Raw genomic sequence first — 21422 nt, forward strand, 5'->3', positions numbered from 1 at the left:
TTCATTTAATTAAGTGTGTGAATGATAAATACACAGGGATTCAGGGCGCTGCCCCCTGCAAGTCAGGAAATCACCAGCCAAGCAGGCTGTGTCCCTAGACCACCCCCTCCTAGCCCTTGGCAGGGTAGCAACGCCAGCAGGGGGGCTACCCTTGAGGCCTCCGGCTGGGGAATCCCACCAAAATGCGGCAGCCACTTCCTCTGCCAAGGTGGGTTGTCTTATTTGTCAAAATAAAAACAAAAATCCCAGGCCATCACAACAGCAAAACCAGACTCCCCTGCCAGACCGTGGGGCCCCCTGAAACCTTACCCAGGAGAGGGCAGGGGCCTTGGAGGTGTCCAGGCCATAGGCATCGAGGGACACTCCCCACCCCTGCCCACCATGTGAAGGACAGTGGAGCAACTGGCCCAGCCCCTCCCATGGGTACTCCGGGCCACAGTTACTGCCCACTCTCATGGAGAGGGGATGTTCTTAAAATCCTTTCTGCATCCCACCCCAGGCCTGAAGCATTACAGCCCAAGACGCCGCATCCTGAGTGAGACCCTCCTTGCAAAGGTCCTGACACTGCAAAGGTTGGGGAGGGTGTGGCTGCCGGGCCTTGTTGAGCCCTCACACTGGGGCAGCTCCCAGGCCCCCAGCAGGGCCAGAGTGACCAGGCTGCCCCAGGGCCAGGCTGCTCTCATTCCCACACTCCAGCTTTGCTGTTGCCTAGCAACCAGGCCGCGGGCGGCTGCACTCAAGTTAACAAGGTGTTTGCTGAAAGGGCTGAGTGCTGGGGAGGGGGCCATCTGTGCTGGGCACCTGCAGACTGCCTTGGTGGCTGAGTGGCAGAGGAGGGGAGGGGAATAGGCTCGCGGTGTTTTCCATTTCCCTCCACAGAGTTGCACGGGAGTTTTTCTGAGGGAACCGTGGCTGGCAGGAGCGGCCTTTGGAAGGGGCCAGGAAGCCCGGTCCTCACTCAGCTCCTCCTCTTATAGGCCCTGAGCAGCAGCAGAGTGAGTCTACTGGCTCTTGTGGGAGCACTGTGGTGCCCCTTAATTCTTCAGGCCTCAGGGAACCCCCAAATTAGTGTCCCATTCCAGGGAGCATACTGGCATCCCTCCCTGCAAGAGGCACAGCCATCACCAAAGCCTCCCCCACCAGCTGCCCTGGCTGCCCCATAGTGGGAAGGAAATGCGGTAACGGATAACTACAGACTGAAAACGGTAGCGGGGAGAAAGGCCAGTGTGGGACAGATACGCTGCACCCCACCAACCCAGCCGGCCTACAGGGAAAAGCCCTCCCTTGCAAGACTGGGAAAGAGTCGGAAAATAGATTTTTGTTTTTCCACCGTGTGCTGGGTATTTATAGACCAGGCCGCAGCGGGAGTTTCCATCCGGGTCACCCGGAGAGAACTGGACCAAGAGCTTCTCCAGACCCAACCTACAGCATTTCTAGGTTGGGTCAAACTGCCCTGTTTGAGGCCCCAGCAAGCTGGGATGGGTCTAGGGGCTTGGGTGGGAAGAGAGGCAGAGCTGAGGGAGAGGAAGGGGTGCAGCCCTTTGGGCAGAGGCTGCTTGCTGACACGGCAAGGGCAGGATCAATGTAAATCAATATTAATTGATGACGCTGCCTGTGACGAAGGTGATGGAGCCTGGGCTGGAAATAGGACGCTCATCTCTGCCATGCCCGTAGCTAATTGGGCTCATTTCTCACCCTGGGCAGCTAAGCCCTGCCCTGGTCTTAGTGGCATCTTCATCTGCTCAGTCAGAGCTCAGATGACTTGCACACAAGCTTCCTGCACCCCTCGGCTCAGAGGAGTCCTCTCCAGGTGTTCCATAGAGCACTGTGCTCAGGAGTCCAGCTGTACCACAGGCAGACACTTATCTGGTCTGCCTCTCTGGGGAAGGGGTCTAGCCAACTCCGAGAGGGATGTCTACTCGGTAGCTAAGCTTCGGCGCAGGAACCCCACACAACCATCCTGTGTCCCATGTGACAAGGGGCTGCATGAGACCCGGAGCCTCCCATCCCTGGTCCACCCTGGCTTAGTCTAAGAGGCGCTTCCTGTGGGACCTCCCAGGCCCCCAAAGTTGAGGGAGGAGCTCATGACAGGCAGCCCATTGGAAGTGGGACTGCTATGGGCAGGGTGAGGTGGGCAGGGCAGCGGGTTACCTCCGCCTGGAAGCCCTCCACCAGAATAGCGACCAGCAAATTGAAGAGCACGTAGTTGCCGAAGGTCATGAGGGCAATGAAGTAAAGGGCTGCCCAGGATGACGTGGAGGCCATACCATTGTACAGGACTTTGTTCCAGTCCTCCTGGGTGAGGATCTGTGGGCAGAGGACAGAAGTCAGGGCCTATACTAGCAGCACCTGACGGTCCCTGTCCACGCCCTGCCCTGTTACCCTCGCACCTGGAAGACAGTGACGATGGCCCAGAGCAAGGAGTCAAAGTTCTTCCGGTCTGGCAGGGTGTCCCCATCCCGCTCGGAGGCAAACTTGCAGCCGAAGAGATGCATGCCCAGGATGCTGTGGGCACAAGGGGGTCACAAGCTAGGGGTCAGAGCCCAGTGCTCCCCACCCCTCAGGCCCTCCTGCCCCCAGCCTGGCCAGTCTCTCAGCCGGCACGGTGCCACGCCGCCCTCACCTGAAGATGAAGATGAAGAGCATGAGCAGCATGCAGAAGGTGGCCACGTTGTCCATGGTCTTCATGAGCACCACCAGCTGCCGCTGCAGCGCCGGCAGGAAGCGCACCAGCTTCAGCACGCGCATCAGGCGGAAGGTCCGCAGCACCGACAGGCCGCCCCCCTGCTGGCCCACGATCTCCCACACGCTGCAAAAGGGGCAGGCAGCCTGAGCCCCCTGCACCTTCACTCTTTCTCCCTACTCCCTCGGAGAGGACTCAGTAGCACCCAAGGGCCTGGCTGAGCGGGCACATCAAGAGAAAATGGGGCACAGGTGGGCACCCAGACCTCCAAGCAGGCGCCTCCGAGATAGAGAGGATTTGGGTGACAGCCCAGCCCCCTCTGCCCTCTCATCCCTGCCAGAGATCACATCCTGGCAGCAGACAGCCCCCTCCCTAAATTTGGCCAATGCAACTGCATCAAGTTATGGAATATTTGCTTTGTTCTCTTCTAATGAAATCTAAAGCCAATTCCAAAGGCAATAAAGTGGTTCTCCTGGCCCCAGGCCTGGGGAGGAAGGAGCACTTTCCCAAGGTCTTGGAAACCCTAAAGCAAGTTGCTGGTGTCTGAGATGGTTTCCAAGCACTTTTCGAGCCGGGCAGCTGGCTGGGCCTCATACTTCTTCCAACTCCTCTCTAAAGCCAGTCCCCAACCCTCGCCCATCCCAGGCCTGGGTGGGGTCAAGGACAAGAGGTAGGAGTGGGGAGAGGAGACTAAAGAGGGGCCTGGGCAATGAAGAGGTGAGCCCAAGGTCCACATGAGCAAGGTGGGGCCAAGAGAGAGATGGAGGGGGCATGGGGACACAGACAGCCCCCCACCTAGGGGGAGTGGCAGATCCCGTGGGGTCAGTGGGGCCTGACTCCAGACCCCTCCACCCCAGGGGAATAGGTGGCATTGCCCCTGGCCCCAAGCCACCCCTGCTGGCGTGAGAGTCAGTGGCGGGGGGTAGTCATACCTGATGACCACAATGACACCATCGAAGATGTTGTAGGGATTCTTGATATAGCCAAAGGGACCATACACGAGCAGCTTCAGCAGCATCTCCAGAGCAAAGAGGCTGGTAAAGACGATGTTGCTGATTTCTAGGGCGTTGGTAAGCTCCTCGGGCTGCAGGGCAGGGTAGGATGTGAGGCAGCTGGTTTATCCCCAAGCCCCTCGACCCAGTCCTCCAAACATGGGACACCAGAGGGAGGAGGAGCAGGAACAGCAAGCTTGTGTGGAGAGGTTGCTGGATGCTCAGGCCCATGGGGAGGACCCTGCCCCAAAGGCTCCAGGAGGAAATGCACCCAGGGGCAGGGCCCCAGGAAAGGGCCACGTGAAATGCATAGCCGCAGCCATTCCCCAGCTCTGGGTCTCAGATTCAGGGGCCGCAGGCTTAACGGGAGGCCTGTGCTGTGGGTTCCGCCCTATCTCCTGCTGGGAGCTGCATGGCCCATCTTGACCTAGGTTACAATGTCAGCCTAGCAGGCCCAGGCCAGCAGCACGACAATGCTGGCGGATGTCAGAGGGTGATTGCCAAGGCCTCACAGACACACCCGGTCACGAAGCCCCATACAACGCCACACGTATTCCACAATTACTCTGTGGACTTGGCAGCCTTCTCTTGGACAACAGCTGGCTACTCTTGCTTCCTTCCAGACACACACACACACAGAGAGAAAGAGAGAGAGAAATGCACACATTCCCAATCGCACACATGGTGATAGGCAGAATGGAGACACCCAGACACCCAGGAAGGGTTATCACAGTTGAGGAGACCAGCCTGAGCCCGGGACAACCTATCCTGTCACTCACTGTGTGACCTTCAGCAAGATTCGCAACCTTTCTGGCCAAATGTGAAACACTGGAGGTATTTTCTTTCATGCTCCCTACCCGAATCTGGGATAGGGACCGAGGATGCACCCTAGAGAGTCCTCAGAAGGACTAATGACGAACCCTGTCTCATCTGCCATTCCAGCTCACTAGTGACCTCGCTTTCAATATGAAGTGCCTAGCAATGCACTAGGCATTAAAGGAGCTGCAAAAACATGCCAGCCACATGCCCTGCCTCCCAGGAGCTCAGTGTCTGCTAGAAACACGTTATACACACACAAAACAGCTGAATAACCACAACAGGGTTTAAATGCTTCAGTGCCAAAATAAATTATCCAGGCAGCAAGTCTGGGAGTTCAGGGGAGAAAAGGTGAGGGGTGAACACACAGAGAAAGGCTTAGTTGGGAGAGGGGCAGCCCTTGAACGCCTGAGGGTTTGTGGAGTCTCCCCAGGCAAGGGCTTGGGTGGGGTGGCACAGGGTGGGGGGACCAGGAGCAACCTAAGCCTGGTTCTGGTTGAAGAAGGGAGGGGTGTGGCCAGGCAGAGGGCTGGGGAAGCAAGAAGAGATATAGTTGGCTCAATGGACCCCACTGTCCACCTGATGGATATCTGGACAAACTAGGTGTCTGGCCTGGAGGGCAGAGGCCAAGTCCATAGTAGGTGCTTAAAAAGTTTGGGTTAATGAAACAATCAAATGAGGCCCTCATTCCACCAGACACCTCTCCTTGCTTCTCACTGCCTCATCTGGCCAGCTGCCCAACCAAGTCCGCAGCCAGGCCTGGGGACAACCAAATGTATCCTAATGGCCCTAGTTTGTGCGGTCAGCTTGGGTGGGAGGTGGAGAGACTCGGAACAAGGGGCTTCTGACTAGCAGGTGAGGGGCATTTGGGGGCCTCAGGGTCAGCAGCCACTCAGAGGGAGATAAGCTTTCAGACTGTACAAAGACAGGCCTGGGGGCAGAGCCAGGGCCAGCAGGCAGGCAGAGAGCCAGCTGTACAGAGGGGGAGCGGCTGTCGTGGGGGCCGGTATGGCATGGAGCCTGTTGCTCCAGCAGATCCCAAGTAAGTCGTTGCTCCGTGGATTGTGAGTGGAGGCACTGCCACCTGACCTGGTTAGCCAGGTCACACAGGGCCATTAAGTGTCTCCAGCGTGAGCACAGTACGGGAGGTGGGGCGGGGCCGGGATCAATGCACATAAAGCCCTGGGCTCAGACCCCACCTGCCCAAGTGGATCCCCTCTCTGTGCTTCCAAGTCCGGTCTGCCAGGGAGCAGGAGTCGGCGAACCCTCCTCCCTGTCACTCTGCCACTTGCTGTGTTTTCGGGCCTTGGATTAGATTAAAATGAACATGGACCACACAGGTATGATGTTTTACGGGTTCTCTGGCCCACCATGCACCTCCCCTCATGCCATTCACACAGTAGTCCTGCCGTGCTAGTCTCAGAGGAGCAAAAGACGCCAAGAGATGGAGGGTGACCAGTTCAAAGTTACAGGGCAGGAAGAGCTGGGGTGGGGCCCAATCCCACATCCCTCTGACTCCTAGAATATTACACAGTCAGGATTCGGAACCAAGCCACGGTGATGGTAAGGGGCTTGTGAATCCAGACACATAGCGGACTGGATACACAACATGTCTTCTAATGTAGATAAAATTATATTGAAATCAACAGAGCTCTGGGAATAAAGACCAACTCAATGTGAAGACACAGCCGAGGTACACTTATAATGGGCAAATTTCACGGCATGTAAACCATACCCCCAAAAAGCTGCTAAAAATAAAAATTAATGAAATGTTCTTTTAAAAGTCGTTGAAAACACACTAGCTTTTGATGTCACATATTTGCTCAATCAGTGAATTCTAAAAGTCCAGCTGCTACTGTGTGTGGAGAAGGAGACTGTTCTCTTCACTCCCCAGTGTTACCAACAGGGCTCTCAGGAGTCTGTACCGACGGCTCGTGGTCACGTGCACACCTCACTCTCCTGCACACCGCCGAGAGGCTCATGGAGAAGGATGATGCTGGGCTCCTGCGAGGCCTGCCGCCCCATAAGGCCTGCCTCATTGGTCCTTGTCAAGGGCGGTGCCAGCAAAGGCTGGAACCCCTCTCTTGCCCAGCCAAGTAGCTCCGGGCCTGGAGAAGCAGGGCAGCCTGATGCGGGTGGAAAGGGCCCTGCCTCGCTCTCTCTAGTCTCCCTGCAACACTAAGGGTCAACGAGTCATCTTCTCCAGGGCCCCGGTATTCCCTCCAGTGAGCCACGGAAAAAAGAGCCCTCCTCCCCTAGATAGCCAGGTCTGTCCAAGTTACTAAATTGGAGGCTGGGAACGATCTGAAAATGCAGGATGAGGACACTGAGACACAATCTTAGCAACAAGGTTGCCCCAGGGACTGGAGCTGTAATTACGGTTGAAAAGGGGCAGGGGTGGAGCCAACATCTGCCAGTGCCCACCACAGGCCAACTGGGCTGAAGACCTCCTCCTGGGATTTCATTTCCTCCCTGCTCACAACGAAACGAGGGAGGGCTGTGAGCCTCCTCGACAGTCTGGGAAACTGAGGCTCCGAGGGGTGTGGTGCCTTGATGGAGGTCACACCGCCCTCCTGGAGAGGTGCATAGCCGGGTCCGTTGTGCCTTGCTCTACATCTCTGTCCTCAAGACCCTTTCCACAACGTCGCCCCCACCATACACCCAGACATAGCACAGGCAGAGAGCACACAAACCCATCAGGCTGGAGCCAGCCTCCCCTCACTGGCCGTCCCCAGCTGTGGAAGTCCCTTCCCAGGTCTAGCCTGCATCCTTCCTGCTGTTCAGAGATGTCAAGGCCCAGTGGAGCTTTCTGTGAAATGAGGCCAGGCAGCCTGAGCTTATCCCACCCAGAGGCCCCAGGTCTCTTGTCTGTGCTGATGCAGATTGTAAATCTCCATCTCCCATCTCATAACACCTCCCCTCGGGCTGTCACCTTACAGCAGCGGTAAGCTGCTCAGTACTTCCCAGCACAAGGGCTCCCCAAGCCCCACAGCAGCTCCATCAACTAGCCCTAAGTGTGCCCTCTGGGTGCCGAACACTGGTGTTAGAAAGGTACCACCAACTCTGAGACTTTCTTCCTATGTGACCTTGGGCAAGTCCCTTTGCCTCTCAGATCCCCAGTGGCCTCTTCTGTTAAACAGGGTAACACCACCTCCTGGGAGGCTGCTCTACAGAAGAAAGGAGTGAAAGCCTCTGAGAAACCCCAGCCCAGGGCCAAGCTCACACATGGCAGGACTGATATCTGCAAGGCTGCAACTAAACACCACACTGGGGACAAAACCCAGGAGCCACAGAAGCTCAATCCTGGCTGAGGTCAGTGGGCCAGTGGGGAGGACAGCCCGGGAGGATGTCCATGGAGGTGTCCCCAACTGGGGGCAGCAAGGGAAGGGGTGTGCAGGGCACACTGCAGAACCAAGAATCAAGTGGTCTGCCCAGATCAAAGGGTGAGAGGGGCTGGTGGGAGACAAGGCTACAAGGTCGGCAGGGCCAGGGGGAACAGCCTTCCTCTGCTCCCTGACTCCGGCTGGACCTGTCTCTGCCTATCACGCTGCCACTGAAGCCCTGGGTGGGTGGGAAGGGAGGGAGGAAATGTGCAAAGCAGTGTATTAAGAAGATTAATCTGGCTGCAGTGGTGGCAGCGTGTGGATGGCTTGGAAGGTAGAGACAGAAACCAATTAGGATACTGCAGCGGTCCAGGCAGGAGGCCTGAGAGTCAGCTCTGGCAGACAGTGATGTGCCTCTTGCAGGGAGGGCATGAGAGGCTGGACAGGCCTGGCCAGAGCTGAGCAGAGGCTTGGGCCAGTCACTCCTGCTTTGCCCAAGCCCTACCCCAGCCAGCCGCCATCACCCCAGCTTCCATCTGCTCCACTGACCCTGAAATCTCTGCTCTTCCATTGAGACTCCTCGGCTTACCTCACCTCTGCTTTTGATGGGCCTTCCTGCTGCTCCCACCCACCCAGGACAGGGGCCCAGACAGGCTGCAGTGAGGCGGTGAGGGTCACTGGGTCAGTGGGAGGCAAGCCTTCAAGGAGGCGTGGGAAGTCAGAGAACACCTCGGTGGCAGGAGGTTTCCTGGAAATCTCACAGGCCTCATCATGTAGATCACGGTCCTGGTCTTTCCCAGCCCCCTGGAAGCTCTCCAGCTTGGATCCTCCCTCCTGCGCCCTCCTGCCCACTGGGCACACTGCTAGGTGTCATGGTGCCCCCAGGGCCTCCTAATCAGAGGCAATGCCAAAGAGAGGCTTTAGCTGCAGTCACTGCCTCTCTCCCCTCAGGGCAACATTCCTCAGAGTTCATTCTAAGCTTTTTCCCCTCACCAGCACCCCCACTCCCACCTCTCCCGCTGTCATTGGGGTGTAGGTGACATGATCTTTCCCAGCTCCCCAAAGCCCTCGAAAGTAAACACACAAGCTAACTAGGCACAGCACACTCACAGTGCCCACTCAGCTTCAAGACGGCTGGCCCAAGGCCCCTGCTACTTAAAATTCTGGAGCTGTAGCCAGGCGTGGTAGCAGGTGCCCATAGTTCCGCCTACTGAGGAGGCTGGGGTGGGAGGATAGTTCCGCCTACTGAGGAGGCTGGGGCGGGAGGATCACTTGAGTCCAGAAGTTCCAGGCTGTAGTGAGCCATGATCAAGCCACTGCGTTCCAGCCCAGGGGGCAGATCAAGATTCTATCTCTTAAAATAAATACATAATAAAATGCTGGAGCTGCAGCCCCTGTGCCTTGTCCACCTGGACAGCCTCTAGACCATGGTGGGCCCCAGCAGGCCACATAAAGGCTGCCCTTCTGACAAAGACTTTCAAGGGCTCCTGCCCTGCCCAGCCCCAGCCCAGGTAAGTGCCCTTGCCCTCCTCCTCTCCTCTGCGGCTCTGGAAGTGCTGAGTGTCGCTTGAGAGAGGCACGAACCTGTGCTGACTGGACAAGTGATTCCCTGCGGGTGGTGGCCCCATGGCTGTCTCATGCCTTTATTCACAGTCCCTGGTTCCTCCCTTCTCAGGTCTCCTCTCTCCCCCAGGAGCTGCTTCAAATCTTCTGGACTCTGCTCTACCCCCCACCTGGCCCCTCGTTGCAGGCTTATATGGGGGGGCTCCATGTCCCTCCTCCAAAGAGCTCTGTGTTGTGCACCCCACTGTCTCTCTTCCTCTCCTGGAAGGGAGCCAGTCGTTCGTACACCTGCACTTTGATGCGCTCCCCCGCCCCACCCCACCCCCCAGGCTTCCCTGGGCCCTGGCCTATCAGTTATGCCTGCATCCATCACTTCTTCAATCTCCTTCTCCCTTGCCTAAAAGCAGAAAGCTTCTGTGGGACTCGAGACCCATTCAGTTCTGAACTCTGGGCCCCACAGCTCCAGCTCTGTCCAGGGACCCTCTTCCCAGCCCTCCTCTTAGTGGATGCCTCGGCAGCAGCTGAGCCTAGACCGGCCCCTCCCGCTGCAAGCCCAGCCTCCCTTGGCTTCCCTGACCCTGAGCAACCACCTCCTCCCGCTCCCAGTGCTCCTTTCACCGCCTCTCTTCCCTCAGGCCAGCATTCCTCAGAGTTCAGTCTAAGCCTGCTCCCTCCACCAGCACCCCCACTCCTACCTCTCTGGCTGTCACTGGGGTGTAGACGACACTAAACAATCTCTCCAAGCTCCTGGCTTCTCATCCAGAGATCCAGAGCCTGCCTGATCTCCCTCCCAGGATGGCCCACAGCCATCTCAAACTCAGCGCATCCAAAACAAACCCTCTCACCTCCTCTCCCAAACCTGCTCCTTCCCGGGCGGCGCCATCATGATCAGGATTCTGCCTTAGAAACTTTGGGTTCTCTAGGATTCTTGCCCGCCCTTCATCCCTCCAGACACTAAGGTGCCCTGGCCCAGAGAACCTGCCAATGAAATTGCGTCCTACCCACACCCCCTTGTTCCCATAGCTATGGCCTTACTTGGGGCCCTCTTTGCCTCTGATCTGAACAACAGAAATAGCCTCCAGGCCCTCCCCCACCCAGCCTGCACCTATGGGAAGCACCGGCTTCCTTCAGCCCCGCTGGGCTAACATCAATCCCTGCTCAGACAACTCGGGGCCAGGGCAGGGAGGAAAACCTGACTGTCCTTCAGAGCATCCAGTGCCACCCTGTGCATGTGCCCTAATCTCTCCACCTAGATCTCTCCGCTCCTACCCACCCCTCCATCTCCCACCTCCCCCCACCTCCACCACCCAAGCCACTGTCAATTCCATTCATCTTTCGAGGCTCCATTCAAAAGCCACCAACTTCGTGAAACCCTTTCAAAGGACAGCTGGGGTTGAGCAGCTCTCCTTTGTCCCCTGAAGCCTCTCTTGCGGCATTTGGCATAATCATCCATGAAACAGAATGACTTTTCCACCAGAACCTACATTTCTTGGGTGTTTCTGGCTCAGCTCTCAACCCCCCGATATTCTAGTGTTCTATTCTAGTGTGCTGTGCACAGGATATGCTCCCCTTGTTTGTGGAACTGGGAGAGCGTGGAGCCAGGGGATGCCTAAAAGAACGAGAGAACACCTTAGCAGACATCTCCAAAACAATACCCCTCTCCCTCCCACACCAGATAGCCTTTGAATGCCTGGGGCCAGTCAGCTGTAAAGGATCATCCCCCAAAGCTCTGCTCGGTCCTCAGCCCCAGCTCTTCAGCCAGGGCTCCTCTATCTGGAGACCAAGGGACTGGCTGGGGTGGGAGGTGTCCATAAACCTTTGCCCTCAAAGGCCACATTTAAGGTGTCCATGCATGTGGGTATTTTCTGGGGAGAGGATCCCCAGCCTTCAGCAGAACTGAAAAGGAGTCTATGACCTCCTTCAAAGTTAATACTTAGCATATCTGGACCACCTCCCCCTGCCCCACCCCCAGCTTCTCTCGCCTTGAACAGCCAACCTCACTCACTTATAAATAGAAACCCTCTCTGGACATGTATCTGGAGTGACAGGACGGCCCCAGAGTGTGAGCAATGAGCAGAGTCATCACCTGCCCTGTCCTCTCTCAGTCTGCAAGGCCGTCTACCCTGGACCCTCCCCCTCCTCTCCCTGTCTACGGCCCAGGAGACCACTGGGCTACATGTAGCTCCCCTCTCCCCACATGCTGTTGTCCCTCTTCTAGAACATGAGACTAGCACCTGTCCCCCACCCCACCATGACCCAGAGCCAGGAAGGAGATGTTAGGAAGCTCCTGTGTCTCCAAGGCCCCACTCGTGCACTCTCCCCTCTTCCTGGAGAGGTCTGGCCCCAGTGCAGACCCAGGTGAGACGCAGAGGAGAAGGCAACCTCTTTTCTGAGCTCTAACAGTCTGCTGGATATGGTCAGGATGGCTTGCAGGCACCTTGTATGCAACATGTCCCCCAGCCCACATCTGCTCAAGCCACATTGCTCCTACCCCAGGTAGAAACCTGGGTGTCATCCTTGCTGCCTCCTCTCAACCCACATTTCCAACTGATTGAGTCCTGCAGATCCAGCTTCCAGCCAGCTCTCCCCAGCCCTCTGCTCTCCATTTCCAGGGATGAAGATGTAGTATGAACTGCCTGGACCACTGCAGGAGCCCTCATACTGTGCCCTACCCTCCACCTTCACTGGCTATGTCCTCCTCTTCCTCCAAACTCAGCCCAGAGGTCATCTCCTACATGGAGCCCTCCCTGAATTCCTTCTCCAGTCTGGGTTAAGGGCTCCTCCTCCATGCATCCCTCTCTGAGCATGTGCCACATCAAGTAAATATGACTGTTTACTTGTTGTGACCTCTTTAAAAAGAAGGACAGTGCCTTGAGCCCAGTGGTGTGCTGGAGCTGTTTCTCACTGGCTTGGGAGGACCAATTGTCCACGTCTCTTCCCAACCCCACATTCAGTGGAATCGTGTTGGTAGCTTAAAACCAGCTATGGTGGGAGCATTTACACCATGGAAATTGGCAAATGCTACAGATCAGGACTTCATTATTTTAGGAGGGCTGGTTGTTAAACATTTACCAGTAAATCACTGCTTAGGTCCAACTCCAGTGCAAAAGGACGAATTGGAAAAAGGCTCTGGGCTCCATGTACCGCCCTGAGCGGATGGGGCACACATGTAGGCTGGCCCCATATCAGATCACACTTCAACATCAAGTCATTTTCTTGCTCTCTCCTCAGTCTCCTGGGCTCTTGTCCTCCTTACCAGCCCTCTGGACAAACCAATCCTGCCAGTTCTCCTCCAGCTGGTGGTTAAGGGGTGGAGGAAGCAGGAGAGAGAAGATAGCATGGGGCCAGCCCCGGGCGGAGCAGCGTATGACATATAGGTGCTTCCTCAGTCAGGAGGATGGTGGGGTAGCACAGGTTGGGGGGACAGGACAAGTGAATGAGGAGTCAGCCAGGGGATGGTGGGAGAGAACAGGGTCTGCAGAGGGCAGCGGTGATAGCCGGGAGGGAGGGCAGGGGCTCCTCTGGCGAAGCACCAGCAACACCCTCTCCAGGGCCCCCCCAATCTGATCGATTCCAGGATCAATGGACACAATTGCCTCATTAAGGGCACCGCAGGGAAGCCATGAGCCTCCTCTGTCAGCAGCTGCTCTCCCTCCACACAGCGGCACCTCACGCAGCCAGCTCCAGGGGAGTCTCTGTCTCCCCATCCCACCCCATCTCTGTCCTCATTTGCATCTGGGACTCAGTCTCTGTCTTCAACTCCCTCTCTGTGTCTCTGTCTCCCCATGTGTCTCTGTGGCTCCATTTGTCTCTGTCTATCTCTGCTATGGCTCATCTCTGCCTCCACATCCTTTATCCGCTGCCTGCGTGTCTCTCTTCCCTGCCCTCCTCCCCCGTCTCCATCTTGCCCTCTGTGCCTCTGTCTCGCCCACATCAGCCTCCTCTGTCTCCCTCTGCGTGTCCATCCCCCCGTGTGTCTCTGTCTCCCTCTCTGTGCCCACTCTGTGTTTCTGTCTCAGCCCCCTACATCTCCTCGCTGCCTTCCCTGGCAACCCCCCGCCCCCAGCATGCTCAGGCTCCGGGGCCCAGATGGCGGGACGTTCACGCCGCAGTGCCTGCAAGCACAGGGCCATGGCAGCTTCTGGGACTTCTTACTCTCCGCGCCCCTGAGCCCGCTGGGCAGCTGTCAGTCATCTGCCCAGCCTGCTGGGGACTCCCACTCACCCCCATGGGGCCCTCAGCAACCAGGTATGGGGACAAAACCCTCCCTGGAGCAGACACTGCTGCCACTGAGTGAGGCCTCCGCACTGCTGAGGACTTAGGAGCCCTGGGCTGTCCCCGCCCTTCCTCAGGAACCTGAGCAAGGAGATGGTGCAGGCAGCCCTGACTGATGGCTGCTGCCTCCTCTCCAAAGGGGCGTCCTTCTTCACGTTTAACTGAAAGCCCTCTTGCCGAGGCTTCATCTGCCCTGGGTCTGTGTGACTCAGCTTCTTCCCAGCGCAATGAAAACCTCCACCAGCAGCATCAGCTGGGCAGGGACTGCTGGGTGCATCCCCCAGGGGTAGGGAGAGGGCACTTGGGGAGGTGCCCCCTGAGGGAGGGGCACCTGACCATGGCCAGAAAAGGGGTGAGGGAAAGGAGCCTGAGTAATGGGAGGTTAGGGGCTGTCACCACCTGGGTCCTGGAAGCAGAAAATGCTGCCCACTCCCCACCACCACCAATCTGGCAGAGTGGAGCACCTCTCCCTGGGAGGCGAGCAGAGTGGGCATGTGCACACACAACCACACCCACGCAGCCCAGACACAACATGCCCATCGTGGTGTTATGCGCACCCACCCGCTGGCACTGCAGCCAGGGTCCCAGGCTCTCTCCACCTCATGGCTACTTGGAGGGGGCACTGTGGAGGCTAGAGGAAGGGACGCCAATGTGCGGTGATGGTGATGGGGAGGGGTGCACCTGGCCAGGTCAGGCAGTCTTGGGTAAAAGCTGGGTGCTCGAAATATTGCTGGTGCAGAGTTCATTGGGGTGGGGGGGGCTTCGAATCCCCCAGAAAAGCGAACACCTCACAGTCTGCTCCAGACCCAGCTTGACCTGTGTCCCTCAGCCTCAACCCAGACCTCCCAGCATGCCTGTACCACCCTGCCTGTACCACCTGCTCGAGATGCCCCTTCCACAGAGTACTGTGCTGGTGTAGGAGCCACTCCACACCTCTGGTCTCCTCCACCTCTGCTCCTGATTGGGAGGGTGTGGAGGTGGGGAGGTGCATGACCTTCATTCCAAACCAGGGAAGGTTGGGTTCTGAAGGCCCAGTGCCTCCCTGCTGCCCCAGGGAAGCCAGAACACCCAGGCGAGCAGAGCCTGGGCAGACCATGAACTGCAGCACCTGCTTGCTAGCCTCTCTCCTTTTCCAAGAATCAGCCACGGGGGTGACCTGGAAGGCCAGACTTGGGGGAGGGGGAGCGACTTCTGGAAAGAACCCTGTGGAAGAGGGAGCCAAACCTAGTTGTGAGGACCCATGGTGCCTGCTTGGACCCCCAACAAGCATGCAGCTTCAGCTCATGGTGGGGGATCAGTGGGGTCCCCCAGGCTACCCTTTCTGTCTCTGCATAGCTCTAAGGGTTAGAAAAGCCTCCTCCCCCTCAGCCCAGATCCTACTGCTTGCAGCCATCAGCCCCACAAAACAAGCCTGCTTCCTCTTCCACATGACAGCCCTTCAAATATTTGAAGACAGCTTGCCTGTCCCTGCTGAGCCCTCTCTCCTCCTCACTAAACATCCCGGTTCTTAGAACGATTCCTCAAACGCGATGGTTTCAATCCCCTTGCCATGCTGGGCACTCTCATCCAACCTTAGCTGCCCTGGTTCACAGCATGGCTCCCAGACGGGAGGCCAGGAAGGACGGCCTCCCTCCCTGACCCCAACAGGCCTTCATTCCACCCAGGCGCAGGCACCCACCCTCCCCTCTGCACCCCGTTCACATGGCCCCTCCTGCCTCCAATCAGTCACACCCAGACTTAGTGGGTCAGATGGATGCCAGGGAACCTCCAACACCCCCACTCCCCACTATACCTTCTCCAAAGACCCAAACCTCTCCCAGGGACGTGCCTCTTCCCACATGCTGACGCTCACCACTTGTTCACATCCTTCAAAGCCAGGCTCCTCTGAGAAGCCTTCCCGGGTAGAACATACCCTGTGGCCTGCCCAGGGTGACCTCCATACTCAGAGACTTTAAACATTCCCTCTAGAGAATCTCCATGCATTGCTCCATCACCCACCTCCCCTCCTCCCTGCCAGGCGGGCTAGCAGCACGGAGAGGAAGCAGAGCACAGGAGGAGGGGTGCGGAGGGAGGTAGAAGGCCCCAGCCCCAGACGAAAAGCAGCTGGCAGGAGCCCTGCCTCTGCCACACCCCTACCTGCTCATGGTATTCGATGCCCATGCTGAGTGTATTGACCAGGATGGCAATCATGATTCCCCGGCCAAAGTACTTGCTGTCCACAATCTTTCGGAAGGTGTCACAGATTAGCCTCCAGAAGGCCAGCACAGAGCTGGGCTCTGCATCTGGGCCCAGGCTCCGTTGCCGCCGGCTGTGGGGGTCCCGGATGTCACTGTGCTGGGCATCCTGTGTGAACTCATAAACCACCTCGCTGTCTGAGTCAGGCATTTCACGGTCGGCGAGCTCTACCTCCCCTGCCCCCGCCCGGGCACAGTAGGGGCAGCTGTCTGGACCAGAGGCTCCACTGTCTGCCTTCAAGCAAGGGCTGGAGATCTTGCAAGAGCTTTGGCAGGCACCTGGAACAGAAGAGTACAGGTGAGAGGCTCCAGAGTCTCATACCTGGGGCTACCCTGCCCTTCAAGTAAGTGTAAAATGTGTCAGGGAGTCTGGGGTTGTTACAGTGATGGGGTGCCAGGCACTTTGTGGGCCAGGGGTGTAGAATGTCCTGCAAGGTGGGCAGTCTTGACCCACAAGATGCCCTGATGTCAATAGCACTTCATTGGCAGTCACTGCTGAGTGTCCTGGGGCTCAGAGAGGTGGCCTGGATGTCCTCTGAGATCCCGGACAGCTCCTATATCCTAGGCGACTTCAGCAAGGAGCCTCACTCCCCTTCCCCTTCCCAGAAGCCAGGCCTGCAAAACACTGCTCTGAGCAGCACTTTTCAAGGGATCCTTAAGACACGCCCACACACGTGCACTTGCACACACACCCACACCAGACACGTGCACCTGCACACGTGCTCCAGGTGCACACACTTGTGTACACACTCATACTATTTGCACACCACCACATGGGCACACATACATGCACATACCAACACATGTGTGCACAAACACATTCACACATGACACATATGCCAGACACATGCACATATGTGCATGCACACACACCAAGGAAAGAGCTTCATATCGCACATGCACCTACACACATCAAGCACATGTGCCTACATATGCATATAAACATCAGACACATGCATGCACACATGCACACACACACACTTGACCCCTTCACGGACACAGACACATACATGCATACTAGATGCACTCATGCACACACACTCAGGGACCTAGCCTGAGACATCAATGTCCCTTTAAATCCAGCTTTGCTCACAGAATATGAGAACCTCAGAGACTACCAGGTAAAGCATGGATGTGGAGGCCCCCAGCTGGCCCCGGGTGGGCTCTCAGCAACATTTCCCCCTTGACTGCATCTGCACACAGGAGGGAGTCAGTAAGCACCCACTGACAGTAATCATGGGCCCAGCCTTGCCTTTTACACAGGAGGAAATAAAATCGTGGGTGCATGTGACTGGCCCACGTCCTGTGGCAGGGTAGTGGAGGAGCTGGCATAGAAACCTTTCGCTCTGGGTTCTGTGATAGCACCTTCTGGTCCCAGCCCACATTCCCACGTAACATCCCCACGAATATCCCGCTGCTCCCCACGTGCCACATCCTTCCTGAAACACAGGCCGTGGGCTGCAGCTACAGTGAACCTGTCTGCTGGGGAGAGCCCGACGTCCCTATGTGTCTCACTGCCCCCACGACACTGGGAGTTTCACCCATCAGACAAGCAGCTCCCTGAACTGGGTCTCCCCGTGCGGAGGCAATGAGACTCAGGTTTAGCCAGTGGGGCATGAAGCTGGGCACAGTCACACACCATTTCCTCTCTGAGCCTCACAACGGGGAGTCCTGAGTGTGCGCCCCGAGTCCGCCCCTCACCAACAGCACAGCCTTGGGTGAGTCAAGCAACCTCTCCAAGCCTCCTGGTTCTCATCCACACAATGAGGATGCTAAGAAAGGCTATCACCTAATGGGTAGAGAGAATCCAATGGGATTTTGCCTGCAAAGCATGTGACAGGCACACAGCTATTGCGTTGTGCAACAGTTGCTAGACATTATTGCAAACAGCACGAAGCAGGTGCTTATTACATGATAGTTACTGCTATTACGATGTAGGAATTATGATTTCCACTTTAGCAGATGAGAAAATTCGAGCTCAAAGCAGGGATGTGACTGGTTGAAGGTGCCTAAGCAATGAGAGGCAGCATGAGAATATGAGCCCTGGTCCCTCTGACTCCAGACCCCTAGTCCCCTCTGGGACGCCACCTGATTCCCAGACAAGGGCACCCACACACCTCCCCCAAGAGCTGTCACCTGTACTCTGTGTCTCCAGCAGCTTGTGCATGGAGCTGTAGGGCCCAGGTGGGATGTTGAGGCTGGTGAGGGTTGCGGGCCCAGAGCTGGCAGCCACCTCTACTAGTGCCTTCTCTTTGAGCGTCTCCGGTGGAGGGCTGGTGTGCACGGTGGGATACACCTTCCCGCTGCCCACAGTCCTGCCGGATGCCTCAGATGGGGACCTGGGAGGGGGTGCCTGGCAGCGGACTGGCTCTAAGTGGCAGTCGGCATGGTAGAAGCTGTGCACAGACTCTGCGCCACCTGGGGGGCCCCCAGAGAGGGCAGGCGTCGAGGGTGGTGGCAGCATGAGCCGGCGGGACCCATTGGCATCCCTGTCCTGGATCTCTGGGCTGGCCCGGGGGACCCTGAGCGTTCCATTGCCCAGGTGGTAGTGGTGGTGATGGTGGTGGTGGTGGTGCACCAGGTGGTGGACGGACAGGCGGCGGTGAGAGCGAGAGCAGCTGCTGCTGGGCTGGGTCTCCTGGCCCCCAAGGGGTGCTGGGCTGCTGAGCAGCCCAGCCCGCACACCTGCTGCCCGAGAGACCTGAGCCAGCCTGCGGGCTGCCTTACGAAGGATGTACACCAGGTACTTGAGCAGCTCCTCATAGCAGCTGCCGGGCTCAGAGAAGCTAGCCAGGGTGCTGGCGTTGGACAGGAACCGCACACGCTGCTCCCGCATCAGCTGGCTTTCCCTCTGCTTGGTCTCTGAGAACTGCGTGGCAATCACCACCAGGCACAGGTTGATCATGAAGAAGGAGCCCACCTGTAGGGGTGGGGACAGGAAGAGGAGACGTCCTGAAGAAAAGTGAATCACAATGCCAGCCACCACATACAGAGGAATTCCTACGCGCTAGGCGCCACGCTCAGTTATTTTCCAAGCATTATCTCATTTTATTTTTAAGACAGCCTCAGGAGGTGATGCTGTTGTAATCTCCATCAGACAGGTAAGGAAACCGAGGCCCAGAGAGGTCAAAGCATTTGCCCAAGATCACTCAGCTAATTCAGAGCAAGGCTATGACTGGAACCAAGCTCTATGAAATTCCAAGATGTTGCTCTTGAACATGGTGTTATCCTGCAATCTCTCAAATTCCCTGTCCCTAAACACGCACACCTGCAGAGACGCAGCACCCTTCTGCAATTTCCATTAGGAGTAGCAAATGCTGTGGAAATTAAAGCAATATTAGGGACATGGGGTTTTCAAATTATATTGAGCCTTGAGATCTTGGCAAAAACATCATTTACAAGACTCCTACTTCTAGCCCCAATTCTAGTTGTGTGACTTTGGGAGAGACCCTTAGCAATGGGACCACGTATCCTCATCTGAAAACAGGGACCATTGGCCTCATCTGTCCCCGTTTTCCCTGTGCCCCCCTCCCTCAGATGGGGGAGGGGCTGAACCCTTGACCCTACAGACCAGTCAAGCTGCCACCTGACTTGCTCACACTCCCCCAGTCCCCATATCCATGCCTCAGTTTCCCCAGAACTCTGGAACGGCCATTGCTTGGATAACAATCCCGAATGAAGGAAATGAATATTTATGGTGACAAAGCAGATTTTTTTTTTCTAGATCGTGTCCTAGTAATTATGATAATTAGCTTCACTAGTGTGATTCCAGAGAGCTGTTAGGAAAGATTTTTCAGGGGGTGTGTGGGAGGGTGGAAACTAGGCCCCTTATCTCCCTGTCTGCTTCCTTCCCCCTCTACCAAGCCCACGAGGGAAAGGGAGTGGGGTGGGGGGGCCACATGGTGAGAAGACCCCACTTCCCTGAAGCACTGGCCTCGCCCCTTGAGGTGGTGGCCAGGGATGGGAACGGGCCTCCAGCCAGGCTTCGCCCCAAGCCTGCCCACTCTTCCGCACCAGGGGAAGTTACGCAGGCAGGAGGGGGTGGCCTTGGGGACTTGCTCTTTCTCAGGGCCTACCCTCTGTCTCTCACTCACCAGGAGCTGCCTCATTTTGTGTTCTTCTCTCTCTGGAGCTAGTCCTAGGTCCTGAGTAGATCTTAATCTTTCTTAATCTCTTTCTCTCAATATCTGTCCCTCTGTCTGGCTCTGTCGTTGGCCTCTTGGTGACATGGAAGAAAGGCTGAATGTGGAGTCGTTAGCCTGGGACTGAATTCTTAGCCCCAGCTACTTACTTTCTGTGTGATTTTGGCCCAGTGACCCACCCTCTGGGGCGCCAAGTTCTCATTTAAGAGATGGGGACCACAATCCCTACCCTGGCACCTCACAGGGGACGACGAGGATTAAACAGGCAGCAGATGTTACAGCATACGTCAGCAGTGATGCCCCACTCTTGGAGATTAATACACAGCATAGGCAAAGCGCCTGGTAGGGTCAGATAAATGAGGAAACGTCGGTTTCCTCATCTGTAAAATGGAGAGGATTATGGTGAGGATTAAATGCACCAGCACATTGAAAGTGCTTAGATCAGGGGCTGGTGCATAGTAAGTGCTCAATAAATATTGGCTCAAAGTGGTAGCGATGAAGTTATTAACTATGAATGGTAGTGATTAAAACTATTAAATATTGCTGCTTTTGCCTCCGTCTTCTGCCTTCCTAAAGTCTTGCAATTTCTGAACTGGCAGGAATAAGAGATCAGGCAGCATTTAACACCAATTGATCACTGATCAGAACTTTGGGTGGAATAATTCTTTATTTGCAAGCATTTCAGGATGTTTAGCTTCTCTCCCCTCCCCCAGTAACAAGTTGCCAATTGCACTCCCCTTGTCCTTATGAAAAACAGAACTCTGCGAACATGCTAAAAAAAACCACTGGATTCGTTCAAAGGGATGAATTGAATGATATGCGAGTTATGTCTCAATAAAGCTATTAAAAAAAATCAAAACCAGAATCACCCTTTCCCATTCCCAAGTGCCCTCTAGGGGAGGTGATATCATCTCAGGGTGAGAACCATCCATTTCACCCATGAAGAAACAGAGGTCCAGAGCAGTGCTGGGGGCCTCAAGAGGAATGACTTGCCTAAGGTTCCAGTAGCAGTAAGTCCCTCCTTGACCTTGGATTTCTTCCTGACTCCGCATCTGGTGTCCCTCCTACTACATGACAGATACCCTCTGTACAGGACTTGCCCTGAGAGCTGAAAACTTCAGACAGAACAAACTATCCCCTCTCTGGACTGCTCCCACGGGTGTCCCCAGGATTGCCCATCCCCACGGGGATCTGAGGAGTCACTCACGATGATGAGGAGGATGAAGTAGATGAAATTGTAGAAGGAATGAGCATCCATCACAAAGTACATGATGTCGACCCAGCCCTCCAGTGTGATGACCTAGGGGGTGCAGAGGGGCAGGCTGACTATGGGCCCACCAAATCCTCCTCCAGTCTCCTCCAGAGGCCTTAACCCCCACCCCAACCCTGAGAGC

At 56.3% G+C, this 21422-nt stretch overlaps 1 protein-coding gene across 1 annotated transcript in view; it reads right to left on the bottom strand.

The window, feature by feature from the left end:
* Nucleotides 1–21422, bottom strand: part of CACNA1G (calcium channel, voltage-dependent, T type, alpha 1G subunit) — a 67582-nt gene that overhangs the window by 33101 nt on the left and 13059 nt on the right. The window contains exons 9-15 of the mRNA XM_011999378.1: nt 21236–21328; nt 18023–18806; nt 15789–16165; nt 3616–3767; nt 2624–2809; nt 2391–2505; nt 2152–2307 (exon numbers count right to left, since the gene is read on the bottom strand). Coding sequence (XP_011854768.1) covers nt 2152–2307; nt 2391–2505; nt 2624–2809; nt 3616–3767; nt 15789–16165; nt 18023–18806; nt 21236–21328 — 1863 coding nt within the window. The remainder of the gene's footprint in view (nt 1–2151; nt 2308–2390; nt 2506–2623; nt 2810–3615; nt 3768–15788; nt 16166–18022; nt 18807–21235; nt 21329–21422) is intronic.

This window comes from Mandrillus leucophaeus, unplaced genomic scaffold (genome assembly GCF_000951045.1).
Source record: "Mandrillus leucophaeus isolate KB7577 unplaced genomic scaffold, Mleu.le_1.0 Scaffold59, whole genome shotgun sequence".
NCBI lineage: Eukaryota > Metazoa > Chordata > Mammalia > Primates > Cercopithecidae > Mandrillus > Mandrillus leucophaeus.